Genomic DNA, 25,782 nt, shown 5'->3' with positions numbered 1-25,782 from the left:
CCCCTCGGTGCCCCCTCCAGTGCACCGTGACCCTTCGGAGCCACCTCCAGTGCACTATGACCCCTCGGAGCCCCCTCCAGTGCACCATGACCCCTTGGAGCCCCCTCCAGTGCACTGTGACCTCTCTGAGCCCCCTCCAATGCGCAGTGACCTCTCGTAGCCCCCTCCAGTGCGCAGTGACCTCTCTGAGCCCCCTCCAGTGCACTGTGACCTCTCGTAGCCCCCTCCAGTGCACTGTGACCTCTCTGAGCCCCCTCCAGTGCACTGTGACCTCTCTGAGCCCCCTCCAGTGCGCAGTGACCTCTCGGAGCCCCATTCCAGTGCGCCGTGACCCCGCGGAGCCGCCTGCAGTGCACTGTGACCCCGCGGAGCCGCCTGCAGTGCACTGTGACCCCGCGGAGCCCCCTGCAGTGCACCGTGACCCCACGGAGCCCCCTGCAGTGCACTGTGACCCCGCGGAGCCCCCTGCAGTGCACTGTGACCCCGCGGAGCCCCCTGCAGTGCACCGTGACCCCGCGGAGCCCCCTGCAGTGCACTGTGACCCCGCGGAGCCCCCTGCAGTGCACTGTGACCCCGCGGAGCCCCCTGCAGTGCACTGTGACCCCGCGGAGCCCCCTGCAGAGCACCGTGACCCCGCGGAGCCCCCTGCAGTGCACTGTGACCCCGCGGAGCCCCCTGCAGTGCATTGTGACCCCGCGGAGCCCCCTGCAGTGCACTGTGACCCCGCGGAGCCGCCTGCAGTGCACCGTGACCCCGCGGAGCCCCCTGCAGTGCACTGTGACCCCGCGGAGCCCCCTGCAGTGCACCGTGACCCCGCGGAGCCCCCTGCAGTGCACTGTGACCCCGCGGAGCCCCCTGCAGTGCATTGTGACCCCGCGGAGCCCCCTGCAGTGCACCGTGACCCCGCGGAGCCCCCTGCAGTGCACTGTGACCCCGCGGAGCCCCCTGCAGTGCACTGTGACCCCGCGGAGCCCCCTGCAGTGCACTGTGACCCCGCGGAGCCCCCTGCAATGCACTGTGACCCCGCGGAGCCCCCTGCAGTGCACCGTGACCCCACGGAGCCCCCTGCAGTGCACGTGACCCCGCGGAGCCCCCTGCAGTGCACCGTGACCCCGCGGAGCCCCCTGCAGTGCACTGTGACCCCGCGGAGCCCCCTGCAGTGCACTGTGACCCCGCGGAGCCGCCTGCAGTGCACTGTGACCCCGCGGAGCCCCCTGCAGTGCACTGTGACCCCGCGGAGCCCCCTGCAGTGCACCGTGACCCCGCGGAGCCGCCTGCAGTGCACCGTGACCCCGCGGAGCCCCCTGCAGTGCACCGTGACCCCGCGGAGCCCCCTGCAGTGCACTGTGACCCCGCGGAGCCCCCTGCAGTGCACCGTGACCCCGCGGAGCCCCCTGCAGTGCACCGTGACCCCGCGGAGCCCCCTGCAGTGCACCGTGACCCCGCGGAGCCCCCTGCAGTGCACCGTGACCCCGCGGAGCCCCCTGCAGTGCACTGTGATCCCGCGGAGCCCCCTGCAGTGCACCGTGACCCCGCGGAGCCCCCTGCAGTGCACCGTGACCCCGCGGAGCCGCCTGCAGTGCACTGTGACCCCGCGGAGCCCCCTGCAGTGCACCGTGACCCCACGGAGCCCCCTGCAGTGCACTGTGACCCCGCGGAGCCCCCTGCAGTGCACTGTGACCCCGCGGAGCCCCCTGCAGTGCACCGTGACCCCGCGGAGCCCCCTGCAGTGCACTGTGACCCCGCGGAGCCCCCTGCAGTGCACTGTGACCCCGCGGAGCCCCCTGCAGTGCACTGTGACCCCGCGGAGCCCCCTGCAGAGCACCGTGACCCCGCGGAGCCCCCTGCAGTGCACTGTGACCCCGCGGAGCCCCCTGCAGTGCATTGTGACCCCGCGGAGCCCCCTGCAGTGCACTGTGACCCCGCGGAGCCGCCTGCAGTGCACCGTGACCCCGCGGAGCCCCCTGCAGTGCACTGTGACCCCGCGGAGCCCCCTGCAGTGCACCGTGACCCCGCGGAGCCCCCTGCAGTGCACTGTGACCCCGCGGAGCCCCCTGCAGTGCATTGTGACCCCGCGGAGCCCCCTGCAGTGCACCGTGACCCCGCGGAGCCCCCTGCAGTGCACTGTGACCCCGCGGAGCCCCCTGCAGTGCACTGTGACCCCGCGGAGCCCCCTGCAGTGCACTGTGACCCCGCGGAGCCCCCTGCAATGCACTGTGACCCCGCGGAGCCCCCTGCAGTGCACCGTGACCCCACGGAGCCCCCTGCAGTGCACGTGACCCCGCGGAGCCCCCTGCAGTGCACCGTGACCCCGCGGAGCCCCCTGCAGTGCACTGTGACCCCGCGGAGCCCCCTGCAGTGCACTGTGACCCCGCGGAGCCGCCTGCAGTGCACTGTGACCCCGCGGAGCCCCCTGCAGTGCACTGTGACCCCGCGGAGCCCCCTGCAGTGCACCGTGACCCCGCGGAGCCGCCTGCAGTGCACCGTGACCCCGCGGAGCCCCCTGCAGTGCACCGTGACCCCGCGGAGCCCCCTGCAGTGCACTGTGACCCCGCGGAGCCCCCTGCAGTGCACCGTGACCCCGCGGAGCCCCCTGCAGTGCACCGTGACCCCGCGGAGCCCCCTGCAGTGCACCGTGACCCCGCGGAGCCCCCTGCAGTGCACCGTGACCCCGCGGAGCCCCCTGCAGTGCACTGTGATCCCGCGGAGCCCCCTGCAGTGCACCGTGACCCCGCGGAGCCCCCTGCAGTGCACCGTGACCCCGCGGAGCCCCCTGCAGTGCACTGTGACCCCGCGGAGCCCCCTGCAGTGCACTGTGATCCCGCGGAGCCCCCTGCAGTGCACCGTGACCCCGCGGAGCCCCCTGCAGTGCACCGTGACCCCACGGAGCCCCCTGCAGTGCACCGTGACCCCGCGGAGCCCCCTGCAGTGCACCGTGACCCCGCGGAGCCCCCTGCAGTGCACTGTGACCCCGCGGAGCCCCCTGCAGTGCACCATCACGGATTGTGTTCTTTTGAAAACTAATCCATGTCAGTTAAAAGTGAGAATGCAGCATTCGCTCACACGAAGCAGCAGTGGAGAGGATATGTCGGTGAAATGATCATTTACTGCTAGTGCCAGGAACAGAGAGAAATTGGACTTTAAAAAGAGGTTGGACATCCCTCTAGGACAAAGGCTGCATTCACATCAAGAATAGCTGCCTGCAATACAAACAATTTCAATATTTTATAGGCTGCTAAATAGTTTCATTAATTTGATGTTGGTGTTATTCTTTGCAGTAACCAACCATGGCGAAGAAGTCATCGTGCCTGGACAATATGGTTGGGGTGGGTGACATGGTTCTCTTAGACCCCCTCACCAATGAGTCTTTACTTTCAAACCTCAAGATACGATTCAATAACAATGAGATCTATGTAAGTACGTTGAGGAGAATCCTCATGATGTTTGTGACTGTCCATTGAGAACATGATCGGAATTCTCTGCTCCCGCCAGCAGTGCCCGTGGGTTTCCCGGCGGTGTGCGGTGTCTTCAATGGGAATTCCCGTTGACAAGCAGCGGGAACAGGCGGCGAGGGGGCACTGCAGAATCCTGCCCCATGGGTTCCTGGGTGTCTAATATTGTAGTGAATAAACGTGAGGCTCCGAACTGTACATTCCAGGGAGGCCACACCTTTTCCACTCCTAATCACTAGCCACACTCTTGCTAGATAGGGTCGGGTATAGCTGTAATGCTTCTGACAACACTCCAGGACGAGAGAGGTCATAAATCCCATTTGCTCCAGGGTGAATGCCGCAAATATGGAACACATCTCGGTTGGCATTTTGCCCCATTTAGACTGGACCTTAAATTCTGGTTGGACTCTTCTACCCATTGCCAGTATTAAAGGGGATATGTCCAGAGAGAGGTCCTGGCTTTCCCCAGGAAATAGAATCCCTGCATTGCACAAGGAGGCCATTTGGCCCAGCGAGTCAGCACTGGCCCTTCAAATCAGCACTCTATTCACAGTCACTCCTACATCCACCCTGCCCTGTCCCCGAAACCCCATAACCTGCACATCCCTGGACACCAAGGGGCAATTTATCATGGCCAATCCACCTAACCTGTACATCTTTGGACACTAAGGGACAATTTAACACGGCCAATCCACCTGACCTGCACATCTTTGGACACTAAGGGACAATTTAACACGGCCAATCCACCTGACCTGCACATCTTTGGACACTAAGGGACAATAAAACATGGCCAATCCACCTGACCTGCACATCTTTGGACACTAAGGGGCAATTTATCATGGCCAATCCACCTGACCTGCACATCTTTGGACACTAAGGGACAATTTAACACAGCAAATCCACCTAACCTGCACATCTTTGGACACTAAGGGACAATTGATCATGGCCAATCCACCTGACCTGTACATCTTTGGACACTAAGGGGCAATTTATCATGGCCAATCCACCTAACCTGCACATCTTTGGACACTAAGGGACAATTGATCATGGCCAATCCACCTGACCTGCACATCTTTGGACACTAAGGGACAATTGATCATGGCCAATCCACCTGACCTGCACATCTTTGGACACTAAGGGGCAATTTATCACAGCCAATCCACCTGACCTGCACATCTTTGGACACTAAGGGACAATTTATCACGGCCAATCCACCTGACCTTCACATCTGTGGACACTAAGGGACAATTTAACATGGCCAATCCACCTGACCTGCACATCCCTGGACACCAAGGGGCAATTTATCATGGCCAATCCACCTAACCTGCACATCTTTGGACACTAAGGGACAATTGATCATGGCCAATCCACCTGACCTGCACATCTTTGGACACTAAGGGACAATTTATCACGGCCAATCCACCTGACCTGCACATCTTTGGACACTAAGGGACAATTTAACATGGCCAATCCACCTGACCTGCACATTTTTGGACACTAAGGGGCAATTTATCATGGCCAATCCACCTGACCTGCACATCTTTGGACACTAAGGGGCAATTTATCACGGCCAATCCACCTGACCTGCACATCTTTGGACACTAAGGGACAATTTATCATGGCCAATCCACCTAACCTGCATATCTTTGGACACTAAGGGACAATTTATCATGGCCAATCCACCTGACCTGCACATCTTTGGACACTAAGGGACAATTTATCATGGCCAATCCACCTAACCTGCACATCTTTGGACACTAAGGGACAATTTAACATGGCCAATCCACCTGACCTGCACATCTTTGGACACTAAGGGACAATTTATCACGGCCAATCCACCTGACCTGCACATCTTTGGACACTAAGGGACAATTTAACATGGCCAATCCACCTAACCTGTACATCTTTGGACACTAAGGGAAAATTTAACATGGCCAATCCACCTAACCTGCACATCTTTGGACACTAAGGCACAATTTAACATGGCCAATCCACCGAACCTGCACATCTTTGGACACTAAGGGACAATTTATCACGGCCAATCCACCGAACCTGCACATCTTTGGACACTAAGGGACAATTTAACATGGCCAATCCACCGAACCTGCACATCTTTGGACACTAAGGGGCAATTTAACACGGTCAATCCACCTAACCTGCACATCTTTGGACACTAAGGGACAATTTAACACGGCCAATCCACCTAACCTGTACATCTTTGGACACTCTGGACAATTTAACACGGCCAATCCACCTAACCTGCACATCTTTGGACACTAAGGGACAATTTAACACAGCCAATCCACCTAACCTGCACATCTTTGGACACTAAGGGGCAATTTAACACGGCCAATCCACCTCACCTGCACATCCATGGACACTAAGGGGCAATTGATCATGGGCAATCCACATAACCTGCACATCTTCGGACACTAAGGGGCAATTGACCATGGCCAATCCACCTAACCTGCACATCTTTGGACACTAAGGGACAATTGATCATGGCCAATCCACCTGACCTGCACATCTTTGGACACTAAGGGACAATTTATCACGGCCAATCCACCGGACCTGCACATCTTTGGACACTAAGGGACAATTTAACATGGCCAATCCACCTGACCTGCACATCTTTGGACACTAAGGGGCAATTTATCATGGCCAATCCACCTGACCTGCACATCTTTGGACACTAAGGGGCAATTTATCACGGCCAATCCACCTGACCTGCACATCTTTGGACACTAAGGGACAATTTATCATGGCCAATCCACCTAACCTGCATATCTTTGGACACTAAGGGACAATTTATCATGGCCAATCCACCTGACCTGCACATCTTTGGACACTAAGGGACAATTTATCATGGCCAATCCACCTAACCTGCACATCTTTGGACACTGAGGGACAATTTAACATGGCCAATCCACCTGACCTGCACATCTTTGGACACTAAGGGACAATTTATCACGGCCAATCCACCTGACCTGCACATCTTTGGACACTAAGGGACAATTTAACATGGCCAATCCACCTAACCTGCACATCTTTGGACACTAAGGGACAATTTATCACGGCCAATCCACCGAACCTGCACATCTTTGGACACTAAGGGACAATTTATCATGGCCAATCCACCTAACCTGCACATCTTTGGACACTCTGGACAATTTATCACGGCCAATCCACCGAACCTGCACATCTTTGGACACTCTGGACAATTTATCACAGCCAATCCACCGAACCTGCACATCTTTGGACACTAAGGGACAATTTATCACGCCCAATCCACCGAACCTGCACATCTTTGGACACTAAGGGACAATTTATCATGGCCAATCCACCTAACCTGCACATCTTTGGACACTAAGGGACAATTGATCATGGCCAATCTACCTAACCTGCACATCTTTGGACACTCAGGGACAATTTATCATGGCCAATCCACCTAACCTGTACATCTTTGGACACTAAGGGAAAATTTAACATGGCCAATCCACCTAACCTGCACATCTTTGGACACTAAGGCACAATTTAACATGGCCAATCCACCGAACCTGCACATCTTTGGACACTAAGGGACAATTTATCATGGCCAATCCACCTGACCTGCACATCTTTGGACACTAAGGGACAATTTAACATGGCCAATCCACCTAACCTGCACATCTTTGGACACTAAGGGACAATTTAACATGGCCAATCCACCTGACCTGCACATCTTTGGACACTAAGGGACAATTTATCACGACCAATCCACCTGACCTGCACATCTTTGGACACTAAGGGACAATTTAACATGGCCAATCCACCTAACCTGCACATCTTTGGACACTAAGGGACAATTTATCACGGCCAATCCACCGAACCTGCATATCTTTGGACACTAAGGGACAATTTAACATGGCCAATCCACCTAACCTGCACATCTTTGGACACTAAGGCACAATTTAACATGGCCAATCCACCGAACCTGCACATCTTTGGACACTAAGGGACAATTTAACATGGCCAATCCACCTAACCTGCACATCTTTGGACACTAAGGGACAATTTATCATGGCCAATCCACCGAACCTGCACATCTTTGGACACTAAGGGACAATTTATCATGGCCAATCCACCTAACCTGTACATCTTTGGACACTAAGGGAAAATTTAACATGGCCAATCCACCTAACCTGCACATCTTTGGACACTAAGGCACAATTTAACATGGCCAATCCACCGAACCTGCACATCTTTGGACACTAAGGGGCAATTTAACACGGTCAATCCACCTAACCTGCACATCTTTGGACACTAAGGGACAATGTAACACGGCCAATCCACCTAACCTGTACATCTTTGGACACTCTGGACAATTTAACACGGCCAATCCACCTAACCTGCACATCTTTGGACACTAAGGGGCAATTTAACACGGCCAATCCACCTCACCTGCACATCCATGGACACTAAGGGGCAATTGATCATGGGCAATCCACATAACCTGCACATCTTCGGACACTAAGGGGCAATTGACCATTGCCAATCCACCTAACCTGCACATCTTTGGACACTAAGGGACAATTGATCATGGCCAATCCACCTGACCTGCACATCTTTGGACACTAAGGGACAATTTAACACGGTCAATTCACCTAACCTGCACATCTTTGGACACTAAGGGGCAATTTAACACGGTCAATCCACCTAACCTGCACATCTTTGGACACTAAGGGACAATTTAACACGGCCAATCCACCTAACCTGCACATCTTTGGACACTCTGGACAATTTGACACGGCCAATCCACCTAACCTGCACATCTTTGGACACTAAGGGACAATTTAACACAGCCAATCCACCTAACCTGCACATCTTTGGACACTAAGGGGCAATTTAACACGGCCAATCCACCTCACCTGCACATCCATGGACACTAAGGGGCAATTGATCATGGGCAATCCACATAACCTGCACATCTTCGGACACTAAGGGGCAATTGACCATGGCCAATCCACCTAACCTGCACATCTTTGGACACTAAGGGACAATTGATCATGGCCAATCCACCTAACCTGCACATCTTTGGACACTAAGGGACAATTTATCATGGCCAATCCACCTAACCTGTACATCTTTGGACACTAAGGGACAATTTAACACGGCCAATCACCGAACCTGCACATCTTTGGACACTAAGGGACAATTTATCACGGCCAATCCACCGAACCTGCACATCTTTGGACACTAAGGGACAATTGATCATGGCCAATCTACCTAACCTGCACATCTTTGGACACTCAGGGACAATTTATCATGGCCAATCCACCTAACCTGTACATCTTTGGACACTAAGGGAAAATTTAACATGGCCAATCCACCTAACCTGCACATCTTTGGACACTAAGGCACAATTTAACATGGCCAATCCACCGAACCTGCACATCTTTGGACACTAAGGGGCAATTTAACACGGTCAATCCACCTAACCTGCACATCTTTGGACACTAAGGGACAATTTAACACGGCCAATCCACCTAACCTGTACATCTTTGGACACTCTGGACAATTTAACACGGCCAATCCACCTATCCTGCACATCTTTGGACACTAAGGGACAATTTAACACAGCCAATCCACCTAACCTGCACATCTTTGGACACTAAGGGGCAATTTAACACGGCCAATCCACCTCACCTGCACATCCATGGACACTAAGGGGCAATTGATCATGGGCAATCCACATAACCTGCACATCTTCGGACACTAAGGGGCAATTGATCATGGCCAATCCACCTAACCTGCACATCTTTGGACACTAAGGGACAATTTATCATGGCCAATCCACCTAACCTGTACATCTTTGGACACTAAGGGACAATTTAACACGGCCAATCACCGAACCTGCACATCTTTGGACACTAAGGGGCAATTTAACACGGCCAATCCACCTAACCTGCACATCCATGGACACTAAGGGACAATTTAACATGGCCAATCCACCTAACCTGTACATCTTTGGACACTCTGGACAATTTAACACGGCCAATCCACCTAACCTGCACATCCATGGACACTAAGGGACAATTTATCATGGCCAATCCACCTAACCTGCACATCTTTGGACATTGAGGGATAATTGATCTTTGCCAATCCACCTAACCTGCACATCTTTGGACACTAAGGGACAATTTATCATGGCCAATCCACCTAACCTGCACATCCCTGGACACTAAGGGACAATTTAGCACGGCCAATCCACCTAACCTGCACATCTTTGGACACTAAGGGACAATTTAACATGGCCAATCCACCTAACCTGCACATCTTCGGACACTAAGGGGCAATTGACCATGGCCAATCCACCTAACCTGCACATTTTTGGACACTAAGGGACAATTTAACACGGTCAATCCACCTAACCTGCACATCTTTGGACACTAAGGGGCAATTTAACACGGTCAATCCACCTAACCTGCACATCTTTGGACACTAAGGGACAATTTAACACGGCCAATCCACCTAACCTGTACATCTTTGGACACTCTGGACAATTTAACACGGCCAATCCACCTAACCTGCACATCTTTGGACACTAAGGGACAATTTAACACAGCCAATCCACCTAACCTGCACATCTTTGGACACTAAGGGGCAATTTAACACGGCCAATCCACCTCACCTGCACATCCATGGACACTAAGGGGCAATTGATCATGGGCAATCCACATAACCTGCACATCTTCGGACACTAAGGGGCAATTGACCATGGCCAATCCACCTAACCTGCACATCTTTGGACACTAAGGGACAATTGATCATGGCCAATCCACCTAACCTGCACATCTTTGGACACTAAGGGACAATTTATCATGGCCAATCCACCTAACCTGTACATCTTTGGACACTAAGGGACAATTTAACACGGCCAATCACCGAACCTGCACATCTTTGGACACTAAGGGGCAATTTAACACGGCCAATCCACCTAACCTGCACATCCATGGACACTAAGGGACAATTTAACATGGCCAATCCACCTAACCTGTACATCTTTGGACACTCTGGACAATTTAACACGGCCAATCCACCTAACCTGCACATCCATGGACACTAAGGGGCAATTTATCATGGCCAATCCACCTAACCTGCACATCTTTGGACACTAAGGGACAATTTATCATGGCCAATCCACCTAACCTGCACATCTTTGGACATTGAGGGATAATTGATCTTTGCCAATCCACCTAACCTGCACATCTTTGGACACTAAGGGACAATTTATCATGGCCAATCCACCTAACCTGCACATCCCTGGACACTAAGGGACAATTTAGCACGGCCAATCCACCTAACCTGCACATCTTTGGACACTAAGGGACAATTTAACATGGCCAATCCACCTAACCTGCACATCTTCGGACACTAAGGGGCAATTGACCATGGCCAATCCACCTAACCTGCACATTTTTGGACACTAAGGGACAATTTAACACGGTCAATCCACCTAACCTGCACATCTTTGGACACTAAGGGACAATTTAGCATGGCCAATCCACCTAACCTGCACATCTTTGGACACTAAGGGACAGTTTATCATGGCCAATCCACCTAACCTGTACATCTTTGGACACTAAGGGACAATTTAACACGGCCAATCACCGAACCTGCACATCTTTGGACACTAAGGGGCAATTTAACACGGCCAATCCACCTAACCTGCACATCCATGGACACTAAGGGACAATTTAACATGGCCAATCCACCTAACCTGTACATCTTTGGACACTCTTGACAATTTAACACGGCCAATCCACCTAACCTGCACATCCATGGACACTAAGGGGCAATTTATCATGGCCAATCCACCTAACCTGCACATCTTTGGACACTAAGGGACAATTTATCATGGCCAATCCACCTAACCTGCACATCTTTGGACATTGAGGGATAATTGATCTTTGCCAATCCACCTAACCTGCACATCTTTGGACACTAAGGGACAATTTAGCACGGCCAATCCACCTAACCTGCACATCTTTGGACACTAAGGGACAATTTAACATGGCCAATCCACCTAACCTGCACATCTTCGGACACTAAGGGGCAATTGACCATGGCCAATCCACTTAACCTGCACATTTTTGGACACTAAGGGACAATTTAACACGGTCAATCCACCGAACCTGCACATCTTTGGACACTAAGGGGCAATTTAACACGGCCAATCCACCTAACCTGCACATCTTTGGACACTAAGGGGCAATTTAACACGGCCAATCCACCTAACCTGCACATCTTTGGACACTAAGGGACAGTTTATCATGGCCAATCCACCGAACCTGTACATCTTTGGACACTAAGGAACAATTTAACACGGCCAATCCACCTAACCTGCACATCTTTGGACACTAAGGGACAATTTATCATGGCCAATCTACCTAACCTGCACATCTTTGGACACTAAGGGACAATTTAACACGGCCAATCCACCTAACCTGTAATTCCCTGGACACCAAGGGGCAATTTAGCACGGCCAATCCACCTAACCTGCACATCTTTGAACGCTAAGGGACAATTTAGCATGGCTAATCCACCTAACCTGCACATCTTTGGACAGTAAGGGACAATTTATCATGACCAATCCACCTAACCTGCACATCCCTGGACACTAAGGGGCAATAGATCATGGCCAATCCACCTGACCTGTACATCTTTGGACATTGAGGGATAATTGATCTTGGCCAATCCACCTAACCTGCACATCTTTGGACACTAAGGGACAATTTAGCATGGCCAATCCACCTAACCTGCACATCTTTGGACACTAAGGGACAGTTTATCATGGCCAATCCACCTAACCTGTACATCTTTGGACACTAAGGAACAATTTAACACGGCCAATCCACCTAACCTGTAATTCCCTGGACACCAAGGGGCAATTTAGCACGGCCAATCCACCTAACCTGCACATCTTTGGACAGTAAGGGACAATTTATCATGACCAATCCACCTAACCTGCACATCCCTGGACACTAAGGGGCAATAGATCATGGACAATCCACCTGACCTGCACATCTTTGGACACTAACGGACAATTGATCTTGGCCAATCCACCTAATCTGTAATTCCCTGGACACTAAGGGGCAATTTAGCACGGCCAATCCACCTAACCTGCACATCTTTGGACACTAAGGGACAATTTAGCATGGCCAATCCACCTAACCTGCACTTCTTTGGACACTGAGGGACAATTTAACATGGCCAATCCACCTAACCTGTACATCTTTGGACACTAAGGGACAATTTATCATGGCCAATTCACCTAACCTGCACATCTTTGGACACGAAGGGACAATTTCACACGGCCAATCCACCTAACCTGTACAATCCAATTGACCCAACCTGTACATCTTTGGACACTAAGGGACAATTTAACATGGCCAATCCACCTAACCTGTACATCTTTGGACACGAAGGGACAATTTAACATGGCCAATCCACCAAACCTGCACACGTTTGGACACTAAGGGGCAATTTAACATGGCCAATCCACCTAACCTGTACAATCCAATTGACCCAACCTGTACATCTTTGGACACTAAGGGACAATTTAACATGGCCAATCCACCTAACCTGTACATCTTTGGACACGAAGGGACAATTTAACATGGCCAATCCACCAAACCTGCACACGTTTGGACACTAAGGGACAATTTAACATGGCCAATCCACCTAACCTGCACATCTTTGGACACTCAGGGCAATTTATCATGGCCAACCCACCTAACCTGCACATCTTTGGACTGTGGGAGGAAACCGGAACACCCGGAGGAAACCCACGCAGACACTGGGAGAACGTGCAGACTCCACACAGATAGCCACCCAAGGTTAGAATTGAACCTGGGCCCCTGGTCATGTGAGACAGCAGTGCTAACCACTGTGCCACTAACCGCTGCACCACCCACAATCATTGCACCACCCACAAAGGGAAATTCTTCCCTTGAAATGCTTCAGATGAACTTGTACGAGTTTGAATCCAACACGAGTCCCTTCTGAAGCCCTCTCACAGATTCTTCACTGGAGGAAGGCAGTCAATCATGGAGAGGATCTATTATCTCTTGATTATTGAGTGGTTTCACTAGCCTTGGGCTAGTTATAAAAGATTTACGAACATACAAATATACTTTTTCTCCTTAACCCACTTGGATGTCAGATGACGTGCAGGGAGTGACAGAACCATTTCTGCTTGGAAAAGCAGGTTACCTACAGCTGGGAGAAGTCACTACTGGTGCATATCAGCTCTGGAAATGACTCTGTGCCCCCCTCCCAGAACTTGGACAAGGCCAGGCTGAGATTCTGCTCCCAAATGCCTTACCATGACCGAGCGAGTCCCCAGGACATTTCCAGGTTCAGAGTAATCAAGAATAGCAATTGAGAAAGTGGTCAGAGGGAGTCAGTGCCTGGGGAACGATATCGCGTCACGAATCGGTGCTGACAGGAGCAGAGAGTAGAAAAGGAAGAGAGAGAATATTTTGGATTTGGGGGAGGGAGAAATGGTTATAGTTTAGAATAATGGGCGGGATTCTCGCAGCCCAGGCCGGACCGGAGAATCGCTGGGACGGGCGTGAATCGCGCGGCGCCGCCCCGACGCCGGTCCGCCAATTCCCCGGAGAGCGGAGAATCGGTGCCATTGGCGCCTGTCGGGGGCCGCTCTACGCGGCGCAAATAAAACCAGAGTCCCGCCGGCGCCGTTCACACCTGGTGTTACCCGGCGGGACCTCGGCGGGCATGCATCTGGGGTCGGCCTGTTGGGGGAGGAGGGGGGTCCGACCCTGGGGGGGGCCTCCGCTGTGGCCTGGCCCTCAAACGGGGCCTCTCCGGCTGGGGGCCTCTTTTGCTCCGTGCCGGCCCCTGTAGCCCTACGCCATGTTGCGTCGGGGCCGGCGCGGAGAAGGCAGCCACCGCGCATGCGCGCATTGCCGCCGGTCCCACTGCGCATGCTGTTGACGCCGGGGATCGGCAGCTGGAGCAGCGTGGGTCACTCCAATGCCGTTCTGGCCCCCTGTAGGGCTCAGAATCGCAGCTCCTGAGGCCTGTTGACGCCGTTGAGAAACGCGACGAAGCTTACGACTGCGTCAACACTTAGCCTCAGGATCAGAGAATCCCGCCCAATGTGCGGCTGGGAATTCCCTTGGGTATTCTCCCAATCTGCCACCTTAAGGTCCACCAGCACTGCATGTACACTGGGTGACAGTGTGCAGTTTGCGTCCAGACCTGGGAATGTTGAGCACATACTATTCTGGTCAGGGATTAGAAAGTGAGCAGAAAAATCTAGAATACTATCTCGAATGTGCTGATGGACTCTTGCTATTTAATTTATTCTCTCAGACCTACATCGGGAGTGTGGTTGTCTCAATCAATCCTTATAAGATGCTTCCGATCTACTGCCAGGAGAAGATCAATAAGTATCGCAACTGTAACCTGTATGAGTTGAGTCCTCACATGTAAGTACTGCAGTCGACAGAGGCACAGCTATCTTTGCAAGACGCTTCTGGGACTGGAAACATAGAAAATAGGAGCAGGAGGGCGTCCACTCAGCCCTCCGAACCTGCTTCACCATTCATTCTGATCATAGCTGATCATCCGACTCGGTAATCGGTTCCCACTGTCCCCCCCCCATACCATTTGATCCCTTCAGCCCCAAGAGCTCTATCGAATTTCCTCTTGATACCATACAGGGCGCGATCTAACCAAAAACAGACGGAGTCTGTTCTGGGCGGGATTAGTGGAGTCATTTCTGGTGCTTGCAACCCCGGGGACAACCCCGCTCTCTAATGCCACTCTGGGGATGATTTGGGCCAAGGCTGCATTCAGTCGCATTTCCTGCACTTTTCATTTAAAAATGGCACCCTGATCTCTTGAAACCCCCCTCCCCCTCCCCCGACACCCCAGCTCACCTGGAGGGTCCTCAGGCCCCCCACGGGCATGCGGGCAGGGCACCCTGGACCTGATCCCTGACGCAGGCAAAATGCCACCTGGGCACTACCTTCCTGGCAGTGCTCCTTCCAGCCTGGCAGTGCCACCGCCCTGGTGGCATCAGCAGTGCCAGCGTGCCACCGTGTTCTCAAGCTGGGACAACATTAAGTTCTGCCAAACACATGCGCATTTGAGGAAGAATTGTTGGGGCAATGAGAAGTTTTGTCCAATCGTTTTTCTGGTGGAAATCGAAAGGAAGCTGTCCTTTCATTTTTGAACTCCATAAACATTTCCGATGATAAGGTTTATTAGGTTGTAGATAACCCTTTGAAACAATCTGCACGTCTAACATCTGGGACAAACAGCACTTTCAAGTCCAAAGCTTGCCAAAGAGCTTTTTTTTCTTGACTCCCTTACCGTGGTTGTTGACTCCTTGCTGAGGTCTGATTCCACAGGTAGTAACACCTTTCACATATCTGGTCCCAATGGTTGTTCTTCACAGGCAAGTTTAGAGTGAGCATTGGCAGACTATTGGACTGTAGAAGACATCACAGCTGAGCCCGATCCTATCAGCATCCAATGCCACACATACCGCAGGGATTACCGGTCAGGGTAGAAATCAGGTGGGGCAGTGTTCTTCAAACTTTTTTTGCGGGGACCCATTTTTACCAACCGGCCAACCTTCGCGACCCACGCCGGCCGACCTTCGCGACCCACGCCGGCCGACCTTCGCGACCCACGCCGGCCGACCTTCGCGACCCACGCCGGCCGACCTTCGCGACCCACGCCGGCCGACCTTCGCGACCCACGCCGGCCGACCTTCGCGACCCACGCCGGCCGACCTTCGCGACCCACGCCGGCCGACCTTCGCGACCCACGCCGGCCGACCTTCGCGACCCACGCCGGCCGACCTTCGCGACCCACGCCGGCCGACCTTCGCGACCCACGCCGGCCGACCTTCGCGACCCACGCCGGCCGACCTTCGCGACCCACGCCGGCCGACCTTCGCGACCCACGCCGGCCCACCTTCGCGACCCACGCCGGCCCACCTTCGCGACCCACGCCGGCCCACCTTCGCGACCCACCATTTTCTCTTGCCTTGTTTGCTGCTGATAAAAATGGAGGAAATGGTTTTGGGTCCCTTTGGCCCTCGTCCACGCTCCCCCAATGGAACCTGTTGGATGAAGATGAAGCCTTCCGGTGTCGGAAAGTATGGAGTCTCCATCTGTCCAAAGTTCAGCATTTTTTTCCTGTAAAATTTTATCAAATAAACCCCACCAAACTTGTAAAAAAAATAAAATAAAATGAATAAAATAAATGAAAAAAAAAATAATTAAATGACAAAAAATAAAATGAATAAAACCCCCCCGAACTTGTAAAACAAAAAGCTGTCACCGTGTAAAAAAAAGCAGCCGCACTGCGCATGCGCGCCCGATCATCGGTGTGGATGCGCATAGTGGCACGCATGTGCAGTGTGGCTGCATTTTGTTAACATGTTCGTGGCCATTTTGAAGGCCGCTTGCAGCCGGCGTTATTATTATTTTTTTAAAATATATTTTATTCAAGATTTTTGGCCAAACATAACAATACGTAGTGTTTCTTTTACGCAACAAGAAAGCAATATAAATAACCGTGGCCAGTTTTAAACAAATAAATAAATAATATATAAACAAAAACAAAAACCAAACTAAATGGCAACTGCCTTGTCCAAAATAAATACTCTCCAAAAATACAATCTAACAGTCCAATATACAGTTACATATACCAAATACCTATACATATTATACATATACAATAACATCCCTGAGAGTCCGTCCGATTCCTCCCCCACCCCCCCCCCCCCCCGGGTTGCTGCTGTTGTCTTCTTCTTTTCCATTCCCTCTATCTTTCTGCGAGGTCGTCGACGAACGGTTGCCACCGCCTGGTGAACCCCTGAGCTGAACCCCTTAACACAAACTTAATCCGTTCTAACTTTATAAACCCTGCCATATCATTTATCCAGGTCTCCACACCCGGGGGTTTGGCTTCCTTCCACATTAACAGTATCCTGCGCCGGGCTACTAGGGACGCAAAGGCCAACACGTCAGCCTCTCTCGCCTCCTGCACTCCCGGCTCTTCTGCAACCCCAAATATAGCCAACCCCCGGCTTGGTTCGACCCGGACCCCCACCACCTTCGAAAGCACCTTTGCCACCCCCACCCAGAACCACTGTAGTGCCGGGCATGACCAGAACATGTGGGTGTGATTCGCTAGGCCTCTCGAGCATCTTGCACACCTATCCTCTACCCCCAAAAATTTACTAAGCCGTGCTCCAGTCATATGCGCCCTGTGTAACACCTTAAATTGTATCAGGCTTAGCCTGGCACACGAGGACGATGAGTTTACCCTGCTTAGGGCATCAGCCCACAGCCCCTCCTCAATCTCCTCCCCCAGCTCTTCTTCCCATTTCCCTTTCAGCTCATCTACCATGATCTCCCCCTCGTCCCTCATTTCCCTGTATATGTCCCGACACCTTACCATCCCCCACCCATGTCTTTGAGATCACTCTATCCTGCACCTCCTGCGTCGGGAGCTGCGGGAATTCCCTCACCTGTTGCCTCGCAAAAGCCCTCAGTTGCATGTACCGGAATGCATTCCCTTGGGGCAACCTATATTTCTCGGTCAGCGCTCCCAGACTCGCAAACGTCCCATCTACAAACAGATCTCTCAGTTGTACTACCCCAGCTCTTTGCCATGCTCCAAATCCCCCATCCATTCTCCCCGGGACGAACCTATGATTGTTTCTCATCGGGGACCGCACCAAAGCTCCCGGCCTTCCCCTATGCCGTCTCCACTGCCCCCAAATTTTCAATGTAGCCACCACCACCGGGCTTGTGGTGTATTTCTTTGGTGAGAACGGCAACGGCACCGTCACCATTGCTTGTAGGCTAGTCCCCCTGCAGGACGCCCTCTCCAATCTCTTCCGCGCCGCTCCCTCCCCTTCTCCCATCCACTTACACACCATTGAAACATTGGCAGCCCAGTAGTACTCACTTAGGCTCGGTAGTGCCAGCCCCCCCCCTGTCCCTACTACGCTGCAAGAATCCCCTCCTCACTCTCGGTGTCTTCCCAGCCCCCACAAAACCCATAATACTCTTCTCGATTCTTTTGAAAAAAGCCTTCGTGATCACCACCGGGAGGCACTGAAACACAAAAAGGAATCTCGGGAGGACCACCATTTTAACCGCCTGCACCCTCCCTGCCAGTGACAGGGACACCATGTCCCATCTCTTAAAGTCCTCCTCCATCTGTTCCACCAACCGCGTTATATTAAGCCTGTGTAATGTACCCCAATTCTTGGCTATCTGAATCCCCAAGTACCGGAAGTCCCTTGTTACCTTCCTCAACGGTAAATCCTCTATCTCTCTGCTCTGCTCCCCTGGATGCACCACAAACAACTCACTTTTCCCCATGTTCAGTTTATACCCTGAAAAATCCCCAAACTCCCCAAGTATCCGCATTATCTCTGGCATCCCCTCCGCCGGGTCCGCCACATCTTGCAACAAATCATCCGCATACAGAGATACCCGGTGTTCTTCTCCCCCCCTGAGTACTCCCCTCCACTTCCTGGAACCCCTCAATGCTATGGCCAGGGGTTCAATCGCCAGTGCAAACAATAATGGGGACAGAGGGCATCCCTGCCTTGTCCCTCTATGGAGCCGAAAATACTCAGACCCCCGTCCATTCGTGACCACGCTCGCCATCGGGGCCCTATACAGCAACTGTACCCACCTGATATACCCATCCCCAAAACCAAATCTCCTCAGCACCTCCCACAAATAATCCCACTCCACTCTATCAAATGCTTTCTCGGCATCCATCGCCACCACTATCTCCGCTTCCCCCTCTGGTGGGGGCATCATCATTACTCCTAGCAGCCTCCGTATATTTGTATTCAGCTGTCTCCCCTTCACAAACCCAGTTTGGTCCTCATGAACCACCCCCGGGACACAATCCTCTATCCTCGTTGCCATTACCTTGGCCAGAATCTTAGCGTCCACATTCAGGAGGGAAATGGGCCTGTATGACCCGCATTGCAGTGGGTCTTTTTCCTTCTTTAGGAAGAGCGATATCGTTGCCTCTGACATAGTCGGGGGCAGCTGCCCCATTTCCCTCGCCTCATGAAAGGTTCTCATCAGTAGCGGGGCCAGCAAGTCCATATATTTCCTATAGAATTCAACTGGGAATCCGTCTGGTCCCGGGGCCTTCCCCGCCTGCATGCTCCCAATCCCTTTCACTACTTCCTCCGTCTCAATCTGTGCTCCCAGTCCCACCCTCTCCTGCTCCTCCACCTTAGGAAATTCCAGCTGATCCAGAAAGCACTTCATTCTCTCCTTCCCATCCGGGGGCTGAGCTTCATATAATCTTCCGTAAAATGCCTTGAACACTCCATTCACTCTCTCCGCTCCCCGCTCCATCTCTCCCTCCTCATCTCTCACCCCCCCTATCTCCCTCGCTGCTCCCCTTTTCCTCAGTTGGTGGGCCAGCAACCTGCTCGCCTTCTCCCCATATTCATACTGTACACCCTGTGCCTTCCTCCACTGTGCCTCTGCATTACCCGTAGTCAACAAGTCAAATTCTACATGTAGCCTTTGCCTTTCCCTGTACAGTCCCTCCTCCGGTGCCTCCGCATATTGTCTGTCCACCCTCAGAAGTTCTTTCAACAACCGCTCTCTTTCCCTACCCTCCTGCTTCCCTTTATGTGCCCTAATAGATATCAGCTCCCCTCTAACCACTGCCTTCAGCGCCTCCCAGACCACTCCCACCTGTACCTCCCCATTATCATTAAGTTCCAAGTACCTTTCAATACCTCACCCTTAAACACACCCCCTCATCTGCCAATAATCCCATGTCCATTCTCCAGGGTGGACGCTGTTGTTTTTCTTCCCCTATCTCCAGGTCCACCCAATGTGGAGCATGATCCGAAATGGCAATAGCCGTGTACTCCGTCCCCATCACCTTCGGGATCAATGCCCTTCCCAAAACAAAAAAATCTATTCGTGAATAAACTTTGTGGACACAGGAGAAAAACGAAAACTCCTTACTCCTAGGTCTACTAAATCTCCAGGGATCTACTCCTCCCATCTGCTCCATAAAGTCCTTAAGCACCCTAGCTGCAGCCGGCCTCCTTCCGGTCCTGGACCTCGATCTGTCCAGCCCTGGGTCCAGCACCGTATTAAAATCTCCCCCCATTACCAACTTCCCCACTAGTATGGCCACCCCCCTGTTTTTTGCGTCTAGCCCCAAATGAAACACCTGCCCCACCCATCCTTTGCGTAGTCTGACCTGGTCTATCAGCTTCAGATGCGTCTCCTGAAGCATAACCACATCTGCCTTAAGTTTCTTTAGGTGTGCGAGTACCCGTGCCCTCTTAATCGGCCCATTCAGCCCTCTCACATTCCACGTGATCAACCGGGTTGGGGGGCTCTTTACCCACCCCCCTTGTCGACTAGCCATCTCCTTTTTCAATCCAGCTCCTCACCCGGTTCCCAAGTAGCCGTATCTCCCCCAAGCGACCCCCCCCCCCCATACCAGCTCCCCCTTCTCCCCAGCAACAGCAACCCAGTTAAACACCCCCCCCCCGCTAGATCCCAAACTAGCGTAATTGCACCCCCCATGTTGCTCCCAGAAGTCAGCAAACTCTGGCCGACCTCGGCTTCCCCCCCCGTGACCTCGGCTCACACTGTGCGAGGCCCCCTCCTTCCTGCTTCCCTGTTCCCGCCGTGATTACCATAGCGCGAGAACAAAGCCTGCATTTCCCTTTTGGCCCCGCCCCCAATGGCCGGCGCCCTCAGCTCCTCATCCTCCCTCCCCCCCCTCCCCCACGACATGGGGAAGAGAGAAAAGTTACAGGGTCGCAGGATTAACAACTTGGGAAGTCATCTCTTCCCTCTTTTCCCCCCCTTCATCCCACATATTCACCCCCCCCACTTTGTCCCAAACGTTCTTTTTCTGGCCCGCTCACTCCAGTTTCTCCTCGACAATAAATGTCCACGCCTCATCTGCCGTTTTGAAGTAGTGGTGTTTCCCTAGATGTGTGACCCACAGTCTTGCCGGTTGCAGCATTCCAAATTTAATCTTCCGTTTGTGCAGCACCGCCTTGGCCCGATTAAAGCTTGCCCTCCTTCTCGCCACCTCCGCACTCCAATCTTGATATACGCGGATCACCGCGTTCTCCCACCTACTGCTCCGAGTTTTCTTTGCCCATCTGAGGACCATCTCTCTGTCCTTATATCGGAGAAATCTCACCACTATGGCTCGAGGAATTTCTCCAGCCCTCGGCCTTCGCGCCATCACTCGGTATGCTCCCTCCACCTCCAGCGGACCCGTCGGGGCCTCCGATCCCATTAACGAGTGCAGCATCGTGCTCACATATGCCCCGACGTCCGCCCCTTCTACACCTCCGGGAAGACCAAGAATCCTTAAATTCTTCCTCCTCGCATTATTCTCCAGCACCTCCAGCCTTTCCACACATCGTTTATGGTGTGCCTCGTGCATCTCCGTCTTCACCACCAGGCCCTGTATGTCGTCCTCATTCTCAGCAGCCTTTGCCTTCACGACCCGAAGCTCCTGCTCCTGGGTCTTTTGCTCCTCCTTTAGCCCCTCAATCGCCTGTAATATTGGGGCCAACAGCTCCTTCTTCATCTCCTTTTTGAGTTCTTCCACGCAACGCCGCAGGAACTCTTGTTGGTCAGGGCCCCATATTAAACTGCCTCCTTCTGACGCCATCTTGCTTTGTGCCTGCCTTCCTGGCCGCTGCTCTAGAGGATCCACCGCAATCCGGCCACTTTCCTCTCCTTTTTCCATCCGTGTCCAGGGGGGATTCCCTTCTGGTTTACCGCACAGTGTTTTTTGCCGTTAAAATTGCCGTTGGGGCTCCTATCAAGAGCCCAAAAGTCCGTTCCACCGGGAGCTGCCGAAACGTGCGACTCAGCTGGTCATCGCCACACCCGGAAGTCGCAGCCGGCGTTATGAACAGCCGGATGCTGTGGCTGTTGCGCGCAGATTTGCGTGATCGGGAGCGCCGCGACGGACGGCTCCGCGACCCTCCCGACACCCGCTCGCGACCCACCCGCAGGTCGCGCCCCCGTGTTTGACAATGCCTGATGTGGGTGATGAAGCAACTTGCATTGTCTCCATTAGAATAGTTAACGCAGCACAGACCAGGGACCGCACCTGGGACTGTGGTGGTCTGTGTGGCTCTGTACCGCACAGGGTGCTGCATTTATCTATTGGGCTGTCTAATTTCAATCTTATACCATTAATTACTATCACTGCGTAATAAGGGCAGCACGGTGGCGCAGTGGCTAGCACTGCTGCCTCATGGCAACGAGGTCCCAGGTTCGATCCCGGCTCTGGGTCACTGTCCGTGTGGAGTTTGCACATTCTCCCCGTGTCTGCGTGGGTTTCGCCCCCACAACCCAAAGATGTGCAGTGTAGGTGGATTGGCCACGCTAAATTGCCCCTTCATTGGAAAAAATGAATTGGGTACGCTAAATTTATTTAAAAATCAGTGTGTAATGGTGTCCTTCTCTGAGGAAGGATGTTCTTGCTCTCGAGGGAGTGCAGCAAAGGTTTACCAGACTGATTCCAGGGATGGCAGGACTGACGTACGAGGAGAGATTGACTAGGTTGGGAATGTTCTCGCTGGAGTTCAGAATGAGGGGATCTCATAGAGACTAATAAAATTCTAACCGGACTGGACAGGGTAGATGCAGGAAAGATGTCACCAATGACGGGTGTGTCCAGAACCAGGGATCACAGTCTGAGGATTCAGGGTAAACCATTTCGGACCGAGATTAGGAGACATTTCTTCACACAAAGAGCGGTGAGCCTGTGGAATTCATTACCCCAGGAAGTAGTTGATGCTAAAACTTTGAATATATTCAAGAGGCGGCTGGATATTGCTCTTGGGGAGAATGGGATCAAAGGCTATGGGGAGAAAGCAGGATTAGGCTATTGAGTTGGATGATCAGCCATGATGGTGATGAATGGCGGAGCAGGCTCGAAAGGCCAAAAGGCCTCCTCCTGCTCCTATCTTCTATGTATCTATGTAATTCTCCGCATCTTGAGGGGCCGAGCCCTAACCTTGAGGGGCTAGGCCCGCGCCGGACTGATTTCTGCCCCACCAGCTGGTGGGAAAGGCCTTTGGTGCCCCGCCAGCTGGCGCGGAAATGACTTTGCCGTGCGGCGCGTGCGCGGGAACGTCAGCGGCCGCTCACGGCATCCCCGCGCATGCGCAGTGGAGGGGATCTCTTCCGTCTCCACCATAGTGGAGACCATGGCGAAGGCGGAAGGAAAAGAGTGCCCCCATGGCACAGGCCCGCCCGCGGATCGGTGGGCCCCGATCGCGGGCCAGGCCACCGTGGGGGCACCCCCCGGGGCCAGATCGCCCCGCGCCCCCCCCCCCCCCCCCCCCAGGACCCCGGAGCCCGCCTGCGCCACCTTGTCCCGCTGGTAAGAGAGGTGGGTTGATTCTCGCCAGCGGGATAGGCATTCTAGCAGCGGGACTTCGGCCCATTGCGGGCCGGAGAATCGCCGGGGGGGGGGGTGGCCCACCAACCGGCGCGGCGTGATTCCCGCCCCCACCGAATATCTGGTGCCGGAGAATTCGGCAACCGGCGGGGGGTCGGAGAATCCCGCCCCAGAGCTGGATTAACAGAAACGGAGAATTTCGCCCCATATGTGGGTCCCACCCCATCCCATCTCACCTTTACAAAGAACAAAGAAAAGTACAGCACAGGAACAGGCCCTTCGGCCCTCCAAGCCCGTGCCGACCATGCTGCCCGACTAAACTACAATCTTCTACACTTCCTGGGTCCGTATCCCTCTATTCCCATCCTATTCATGTATTTGTCAAGATGCCCCTTAAATGTCACTATCGTCCCTGCTTCCACCACCTCCTCCGGCAGCGAGTTCCAGGCACCCACTACCCTCTGTAAAAAAACTTGCCTCGTACATCTACTCTAAACCTTGCCCCTCGCACCTTAAACCTATGCCCCCTAGTAATTGACCCCTCTACCCCGGGGAAAAGCCTCTGACTATCCACTCTGTCTATGCCCCTCATAATTTTATAGACCTCTATCAGGTCGCCCCTCAACCTCCTTCGTTCCAGTGAGAACAAACCGAGTTTATTAAACCTCTCCTCGTAGCTAATGCCCTCCATACCAGGCAACACTCTGGTAAATCTCTTCTGCACCCTCTCTAAAGCCTCCACATCCTTCTGGTAGTGTGGCGACCAGAATTGAACACTATACTCCAAGTGTGGCCTAACTAAGGTTCTATACAGCTGCAACATGACTTGCCAATTCTTATACTCAATGCCCCGGCCAATGAAGGCAAGCATGCCGTCTGCCTTCTTGACTACCTTCTCCACCTGTGTTGCCCCTTTCAGTGACCTGTGGACCTGAACACCTAGATCTCTCTGACTTTCAATACTCTTGAGGTTTCTGCATTAGACCTTCCAAAATGCATTACCTCACATTTGTCCGGATTAAACTCCATCTGCCATCTCTCTGCCCAAGTCTCCAAACGATCTAAATCCTGCTGTATCTTCTGACAGTCCTCATCGCTACCCGCAATTCCACCAACCTTTGTGTCGTCTGCAAACTTACTAATCAGACCAGTTACATTTTCCTCCAAATCATTTATATATACTACAAACAGCAAAGGTCCCAGCACTGATCCCTGCGGAACACCACTGGTCACAGCCCTCCAATTAGAAAAGCACCCTTCCATTGCTACCCTCTGCCTTCTATGACCTAGCCAGTTCTGTATCCACCTTGCCAGCTCACCCCTGATCCCGTGTGACTTCACCTTTTGTACCAGCAATCGGATTTCAACATCGAAGGAGTCTCCCCGTCAGTAAAAAAAAATCAAAATGTTATAATGAAGTTTTCCTTCTCTCTCTGATAGTTATTTAGAATATTTATTTCTCCAAAACAGTGCTGTTGACAACGCTGGTGGAGTCAGGAATTACTGAGTCTGTTAGAGTGAAGGAGCTGAATTAAGAAATCAAGCCACAGGTCACAGTGGGGGAAGGGAGCAGAAATATAATGGACGGAAAAGTTCTAATTATCTCACTTTTCTCTCCAGCTATGCAATTGCAGATGAGGCGTATAGATCTCTCCGAGACAAAGATAAAGACCAATGTGTTCTCATCACTGGGGAGAGTGGATCAGGAAAGACAGGTACAGTATCCTGGGACACAGCCAACAAGATTGACTTTCTCCAATTTGTAAAAGCCACAGTCAGCTGAATGAATTGAGGGGTATAATACAATATAATATTGCCTTTAATAGAACATAGAACATAGAAAATACAG

The 25,782-nt window shown here is 52.8% G+C and overlaps 1 protein-coding gene across 2 annotated transcripts in view; it reads left to right on the top strand.

Moving 5' to 3' along the window:
* LOC140405381 (unconventional myosin-Ib-like) overlaps positions 1 to 25,782 on the top strand; it is a 276,153-nt gene that overhangs the window by 115,275 nt on the left and 135,096 nt on the right. For both annotated transcript variants that reach the window (XM_072493715.1, XM_072493714.1), the window contains 3 exons: positions 3,279 to 3,413; positions 14,832 to 14,947; positions 25,554 to 25,648. In XM_072493715.1, the coding sequence (XP_072349816.1) occupies positions 3,288 to 3,413; positions 14,832 to 14,947; positions 25,554 to 25,648 (337 nt within the window). In that variant the 5' untranslated portion in view covers positions 3,279 to 3,287. The remainder of the gene's footprint in view (positions 1 to 3,278; positions 3,414 to 14,831; positions 14,948 to 25,553; positions 25,649 to 25,782) is intronic.

The sequence above is a fragment of the Scyliorhinus torazame genome, chromosome X (assembly GCF_047496885.1).
Source record: "Scyliorhinus torazame isolate Kashiwa2021f chromosome X, sScyTor2.1, whole genome shotgun sequence".
In the NCBI taxonomy this organism is placed as follows: domain Eukaryota; kingdom Metazoa; phylum Chordata; class Chondrichthyes; order Carcharhiniformes; family Scyliorhinidae; genus Scyliorhinus; species Scyliorhinus torazame.
This window is presented reverse-complemented; position numbering and strand designations above follow the sequence as displayed.